This window comes from Rhinopithecus bieti, unplaced genomic scaffold (genome assembly GCF_001698545.2).
Source record: "Rhinopithecus bieti isolate Rb0 unplaced genomic scaffold, ASM169854v2 scaffold_44368, whole genome shotgun sequence".
In the NCBI taxonomy this organism is placed as follows: domain Eukaryota; kingdom Metazoa; phylum Chordata; class Mammalia; order Primates; family Cercopithecidae; genus Rhinopithecus; species Rhinopithecus bieti.
Genome location: NW_016817889.1, coordinates 326 through 7,283, shown reverse-complemented (window position 1 = coordinate 7,283; position 6,958 = coordinate 326). Strand labels below are relative to the sequence as shown.

The 6,958-nt window shown below is 58.2% G+C and overlaps 1 protein-coding gene across 4 annotated transcripts; it reads right to left on the bottom strand.

The window, feature by feature from the left end:
- Window positions 1-679: 679 nt before the first annotated feature.
- Window positions 680-6,694, bottom strand: SH2D6 (SH2 domain containing 6). 4 transcript variants are annotated; one of them, XM_017856330.1, is made up of 14 exons: window positions 6,691-6,694; window positions 6,535-6,560; window positions 6,132-6,166; window positions 5,705-5,775; window positions 5,486-5,600; window positions 4,869-4,927; window positions 4,154-4,223; window positions 3,312-3,334; window positions 2,808-2,868; window positions 2,538-2,596; window positions 2,165-2,248; window positions 1,837-1,995; window positions 1,064-1,192; window positions 680-828 (listed from the first exon to the last, which is right to left on the bottom strand). In XM_017856330.1, the coding sequence occupies exons 1-13, from the start codon at window positions 6,691-6,693 to the stop codon at window positions 1,076-1,078; spliced, it is 882 nt and encodes a 293-aa protein (XP_017711819.1). In that variant the 5' UTR covers window position 6,694; the 3' UTR covers window positions 680-828; window positions 1,064-1,075. The 4 variants fall into 4 exon arrangements, with proteins under 4 accessions (XP_017711819.1, XP_017711818.1, XP_017711820.1 ...); XM_017856329.1 differs by having other exon boundaries at window positions 758-847; XM_017856331.1 differs by having other exon boundaries at window positions 758-847; window positions 2,538-2,593.
- Between the last annotated feature and the right edge of the window lie 264 nt (window positions 6,695-6,958).

The window sequence follows — 6,958 nt, the reverse complement described above, 5'->3', positions numbered from 1 at the left end:
GCCACGCCAGGGCCCGAGACGCCCCCGCCCCGTGGCCTGCCCTGCGCCGCCCGACGCCCTCGCCCGCCTGCAGGCCGCCGGCCACCCGGAGCTCCCTGGGCCTCGGGGTCCGCGCCCTGTCCCGCGCCCTGTCCCAAGCTCCGCCTGACCGCCTGGGGACCTGGAGCGCCCCTCCACCTCCCACCGTCCCCCAAGCTCTCGCCCGCCGTCCTGTCTTCTCTGAGCATCACTGTTCAGCTTTCCCTAGCTTTGACCCTAGACTGGAGCATCAGATCGGGGCCCACTGTCTCCCCTCCTCTAGACAACACCAAGCTCCCAAAATCAGACTGATCACTCCCCTGGGAACACTGTACGCAAGTAGGTGTTGGAGGAGTAGGTAATGGACTCCATTCTCCTCATTTAATGGGGTGTCAGACAGCACTGAGCCTCCCTCCCTTCCCCACTCCAACTCCCACAAATCAAAACAAAAATCAGCCCCTCGGCCTGGCCTCCACTGACACAGAGCATCTAAAAGTAAAAGCCTCAATCTAGGGTAGAAACGACTGGCCTTTTCTGCCCCGTCCTGGCTCCTGCATCTCCATAACTCCAGGCTAGTCTGCCCTGTGACACTTGAGAACCGTGGGGCCTCCCTCGTGCAGGCCACCTCTGCTTCGTTTAGCAGATTCAATAATTTATTCAACAATTTTTTCTTATTTATTGAAAGCAAACTTGTACAAGGCAGGCCAGTCCCTCTCAGGGTGCCCTAGGCCCCCAAGTAGATGTGAGAGGTCACCACGGTTCCTTCATCCAGGACTTAGTGAACTGGGCAGACACCTGCATTCCTGGAGGCTGGGAAGAGGGTGTCAGTCTTGGAGAGGCAACAGAGAGGGCAGTGTGAGGCTCTAGGTGAGCACAGGGTGGGGACTCCAGGACCCTTCCCTGGGTCTCCAGGCAGCCTTTCCCCATTAACGCTGCTTGCAGGCACTGGGAAAGGCTAGGGTGAGGAGGGGTGGGAAAGGAGAGAGGAAGATAGCCCAAGATTGGGTGGGGCAAGAAGCAAACTGGGGCCAAAGGCCGTGTGTACCTCACTGTGGCCTCAAGGCTTGGTGGGGAAGAGCAGGCAGGTGAGTTCCCGGCTGCCGCTGTGTCTGTCCACAAGGGGCAGAGGGTGCCGCATGTAGTGCTGGACCATGGTGGCCACAGAGGAGAAGAGCTGGCCAGGGAGGCAGAGCATCCGTGAGTCCCATGAGCCTCATGCTGGGAGCAACTTCCTGAGGCAACTATGGGACTGTGGCAAAGGGACTTTTGATATTTTTCTAGATATCTTCCTTCCTGTTTGCCCCATGCCGCTCCACTGCCATTTTACTGCCCCGTTCCAGGCCTCAGACAACTTTCCTGCTGCTGCACCCATGGGCACGCCGCTGGCAAGACTTCTAGGTCCAAGGCTAGATCAAACTGACTCTAGGGCGCGCCTCTGCCCTGGTACTCCAGGATGGGGAGCGGTGTGATGGGTGTCTCTAGTTTGCATCCTGGCAAATGCTGGGTGCAACGTTGAGTCCTCGGGGGAAGTAGACGAGAGTCTGAAGATCCTGGACTCCACCCTCCTCCCAGCTGGGTTCATTAAAGGCACAAAGGCCCCTACCTCGACCCTGTACAGACTGAGTCATGGCAGGAGGGGCACCTCCCCCACCAGAGGGCCAGGCGTCTGGGAAGGAGTTCAGGGCTCTGGGCTCTGTCATTTCTGCCTACCCCAGAAAGATACAAAATGAGGGTTTTTCCCGAGACAAATGCTCTTGGCTGGGCCGGGGATACTGCTCTGCTGTCCCTCCTTAGGCCCCTGCCTCCTCCAGCTCCCACCTCCTCATGGTTCCTGCCCTCCCGGCCCAGGGCATAGTGGCGTCCACCATCCAGCCGCCGGATGGGAATGTTGAAGACCCGGCCTCGGAGAAGTACTGCCAGGGTGAAGGGCTGGGAGCCATGAGGCCCTGAGCTGGGGCGCACGGTGTAGGTCCCATCCTGTGGAGGAGACCCCAGCCATCAACCTCATCTTCCAATGGGCCTCCCACTGCCCTGAGCCATCATGAGGCCAGAACCCTCCTGGCTCTCCTGCTCCCCACTGCTCTGCCAGCTACAGCTTGTGAGCGGAAGGAGTTTCGGAGAAGACCCAGGGTCCGTGGCTGCCCACCTTTTGCAAGCGAAGCAAGGCACTCTCAACAGCATGGCGGTCACAATTCCCTGAGTACCAAGGCTGAGCCAGCAGGTCACTGTCCTATGTATACACACAGCCACTCAGAGACGTGCCAGGGCACTCGATCAGGCATGGGGAGCCGAGGACGCAGGGTGCAGTTATTTGCATTCCCATTGCCTTTGTTCAACTGAGTCCTCCGCAGGCAGAAAAAAGGTGTCCTTTTGTGGGGCATGGCGGGGTGCCGCACATGTGTGTTCAATATGTGTTCTCACGGTGGTGCATCCTTCAGCCCAAGAGGGTTCCTGGGTGAGGACTCTCAGGCTCTACTCCCAGAACCCCTCCCTACAGCCTGCTCCCAGCCCCTCCTCACCTCAGCAGTGGAGGTGCTCCCAACTGGGGCTACAGAGGGAAAAGACGATTTCCTTCCTGCTAGAAGAAGGAGATTATTGAGCTGGGGTGGGGTGGGGGTGGACAAAGGTGGCTTCTAGGGGACAGCTGCGGGGGCGGGGGGTAGGAGGAGGCGTGCATGGGCCTGAGGTGTGCATGGCAAGGGAAGCAGATGGAGCCAGGAGAGAGTGTTGTGCTGTGGGCAGCTGAGGGACTCGGGCAGGAGGGATCTGGAGCTGAGGGAGGGGCTCACCTACATCGGGCTCACATTCCAAGTAGAGGTCCTCATCAGGTTTCTTTGGAGGGCCTGGCACCTAAGGTAGGGAGGGGTGTGTGGGACCATGGGTTGACCAGTCCTGGGGTTCCATTAAGGACTAGGGTTTTTGGGGGAGGAGCCATCAATTTGGAGGGGTAGCAGGCACCTCACTCCCTCCTCACATGGTGATCCTTTCTGGGAGCCAGCTTGAATGATTACAATTTCTCCTCTGTCCAAGAGGGGGCATCCCACTAGCACCTTCCCCTTCAGAGGTGCCTATGGGCCCCAGCTCTCGGAGGGTGTGAGGAGGAGCCCTGGGCAGCACCATCAGGACAGCTGGCTCATTGCCTGCCAGGGGCCTGTGGCCGAGGGGCAGGGGCCCTGCTCTGGGCCTTTTCCCTTGGTTTCAGGGATATTTCTCCTCTCTAGCCCCCCACCCCGCCGCTGCGGTTTCCTAACCAGAACCCTGGAAAGTGAGGCGGAGACGGAGGGGCTGCTCACCACTCTGGACGATGCACCCTGCTCTGGAAGGAAAAGGAGAGAACCACCTGTCACACAGGGCAGGGAGCAGAAAGGAATTCAGTGGGACTGAGGCTGAAAGAACAGAGACTCCTTAGGGCGCCTCTGGGGAGGGCATCTCAGAGCCAGCTTTGAAATCCCATGAGAAAGCTTTTCTCATCCCCTGGTGGTTCTCTGCACAGCCCTATGGTGTCGCCTGTCCTGACCTCCCAACAAACTTGCCAGGCCTGGCTCCAAAGACTTTGGACTGTTCAAAAAATCATAACAGCCGGGCACAGTGGCTCATGCCTGTAATTCCCAGCACTTTGGGAGGCCAAGGCAGGCAGATCACTTGAGGTCAGGAGTTCGACGCCAGCCTGGCCAACATGGTGGAATCCCATCTCTACTAAATATACAAAAATTAGCCAGAAATCACTTGAACCCGAGAGGCAGAGATTGCAGTGAGCCAAGATCGTGCCACTGCACTGCAGTCTGGGTAACAGAGCGAGACACCGACTCAAATAAAATAAAATAAAATAAAATAAAATAAAATAAAATAAAATAAAATAAATTCAGAGCAGCCGAGCCAAAAGAAAAAGAGCAGACTCTGCTTCTGTGGGATCTTAGGCACAGCATTTCGTATCCCTGGGCCTCAGTCTCCTCATTCATTTCATTAGAGGCAGCGCCGCCTTTAGAGGATTGGTAGGTAAAAAGGGGCACAGCCAGGGGAGTGCCATGAAAGGGCAGGGTATGAGACCCATGTCAGGCAAGCACAGCTCTACTCCGTGGTGGGAGGACTCCCCGTCCCAGGGTGGAGCCACAGAAAGAGAGGACATCACCATTACCTCGCCTCCCGAAGACAGGTCTCTGCTTCCTGGCCACTGGCAGGCTCACTGCTCCCTTCAGCTGTGGGCACTGTGGGGCCCGTGAGGGCGGATGGGGGAAGGAAACTGAGGCACCAGTTTCCTTCCAGGAGGGCAAGGATGGGGCAGGATAGGATGGGATGGGACCACTTGTATCTGTGTAGCTTTAAAAAATGTACAAAAGGGATGACTCTTCTCTTTGCTTCTACCCTGTGGCTCTTTCTTTGTTGTGAATCGCTCCCTGCTTTTTACAAAAATTCCAGTGAAATGTATGATAAAGGTGGTAGCTTTCAAAATCCATAAAGTCCCACTGGGATAAAGGTGAGAATGGGAGCTGGCAGTGACTGGCAGCTGAGGAAGGGATTTCTTCACTCTAGAGACGGGGAGGGTCCTCAGGTACCAGAATCCAAGGGAAGGGCCGCTGAGCCCCTCCGCTCCCCCTCAGACAGATGAGAAGGGCACTGTGGGTGAAGCTGAAGGGGAGGGTGGAAGGACCAGGTCAGGCGAGCTGGAGGAGTGACTGACAGTGGCAAGGCTCTGGCTTCTCATGCATTTGGCATCTGATTTTTCAGGGGCCTCTTGAATGCAAATGTGGGGGAATCTTGCAAATGAGATGCCTCTAAGATTCACTCAGTGGGAAATGGCAGCCTGGGGTGAGGCGAGTGGGGAAGGAGGGACTTCTGGGGAGGCCTCTCACCATGCTGGGCTGAGGCAGGGGTGGCGATGGCTTTGATGGACCCAGGGGGCCAGAGTGATCTGGAAAAGACCGCATGTGTTGTGAGTTGGTGGGTTCCTCCCAGGTGGGTTCCCATTTTCCTCCTGCCCCCCCCCCCACCAGCCTCCATTTCCTCCTCCTTCCCTCACTCCCCTTGTTCATTGGCTTCCTGACAGCCCAGTCTCCATGGCAACTGGAGGCGGGCAATTTCCCTGCCCCCACCTGGCCGAGGAGCTGAGCAGTGGGAGTGGGATGCCAGCGGCAGCCGGGGCTCTCCCAGCACCCCCGCCCTTGGCCTGAAGAAGTGTTGGGATCTCAGAAGGGGAATGCCAGGCCCCCGCGGTTGCCCTGGTTACATCACCCCTCCTCTTCCCTTCCCACTCTTATTCCTCCCTCCCCTCCTCCCTCCCTCAGTTCCTTCATCTCTCTCTCTCTCCCTGCCCAACCAAGAGGCCCTGGTGACAGCCAGCTGAGGCCTCCCTTGCTGCCTCAGTGCGGGGAGGGGAGGAGAGGTGAGGCCTATGCCCTCTTGTCTTGTGGGGACCCTCCTGCCCTGCCCAAGCACCTGGTCTCCCTGCCTCCCACCTCCCAGCCCTCACCCAGGTACAAGGAGTCCTCCTCAGTGCCAGGAAGGTGGGCAGGGGCTAGACTGAGGGGCAGAGCCTCACAGGGCGGCAGCTCATACTTATTTTCCTCCTCATCCTCCTCCTGGGCCTGGAGGAAGGGATGCTCAGCACAGCAGGAATGGAGGGGAGAGGGTGTTCAGGACAGGCACTAGCAGCTGCCTCCCCCACCCCAACCTCAATAGCCAGACTCACCTTGTGTCTCCAAGTCCCTGGGGCAGGCAGAAAGGAAGGGCTGGGAGCATCTTCTCTCCAACCTGGGGTGTCTGGACAGACAGGCTGGCCTCACCTCCTCCCTGCCCACCTTTCCCCAGTATAATAAACCATCTGCCCTTGACAGCTTCAGTGCTTCAACTCAAAGAAACCACTCATCACAGGCATTTCCAATACTGCCGCAGGGCCACTGAGGTAGGCAGTTTGGAAACAAGGGGCCCTTCCACCAATGCCCATCCCCTGTCCCCTGCACCCTTGATTCTGGCCAAGACAGATGGGAGAGCTAGGCCCCTGTGACTCAGCAGTGCTGGGCTCTGGGAGGCAGGAGGTGTGCAGAGTCACTCTGGGGGGACCTGACTTGCAAGGGATCCCAGTCTGTTGGGCCCCTCTGACCCATTGTGTCACTTACCTACACATCTAGGGGGTGGGAGCGGTGGCCACAGCCTGCAAGCACATTCTAGTCAACTCTGCCCAAGGGGCTCTTGAGTTTGTACGAGACAGACACTGTGTTGTGGGACATTCACATCCGTGACAATGTGACTGACAGAGGCCCTGGGAGCAGGGCAGCAGAGGAGGAGGCTGGGGGCAGAGCTGGTGCCAGTGGGCGCATAACTGCATGAGTTGGTGCCCTGGGAAGGCCAGGAGTCAGGGAGCCCTAGTGCTGACAGGAAGTGGAGGCATGTGAATGGTCTCCCTGGGCAGAGAGGAGCCAGGCATAGTCAGCACAGCTCCTGGGATGGCTGTGCCCAGGAGAGGAGGGGTAGAGAGAGACAAGACGGGAAGGTAGGGGAGAGAGGAGCCCCAGTACTCACCGGGGCCTGCTCCCACTGAGCTTGTCCTGGAAAGAGCCAGGGTGGAGAGTAGAGGGGTCAGTGCAGCCGGGATGCCTCTCCATGGCGGAGTCCTGGGCCTCCCGGGTGGGCAGGTTTGTGTGCCTGGGGCTGTCCCGTTCTGGGACCACATCTTACCATGGCAGAGGCAGAGAAGCTTTGCCTCCCTGGAGCCCAGGATCTGCCACAAATGGCCTGGGGACAAGGGCTCCATTGTTCCCATCATTTGCATCTCCTAAACACCAGGAAGGTAGATCTGCTGTGGCCTCCAACCCCAGACCAACTTCATCCAGGACACTCCCAGAGCCCAACCCCAGGTCTCTGAGCCTCCCCAAGGCGGGCCTCCCCCATCTGTGGTCTCCAGCCCCTCTGCCCAACAAGAGGAAGAGTTAAGCTGGACCAGGGT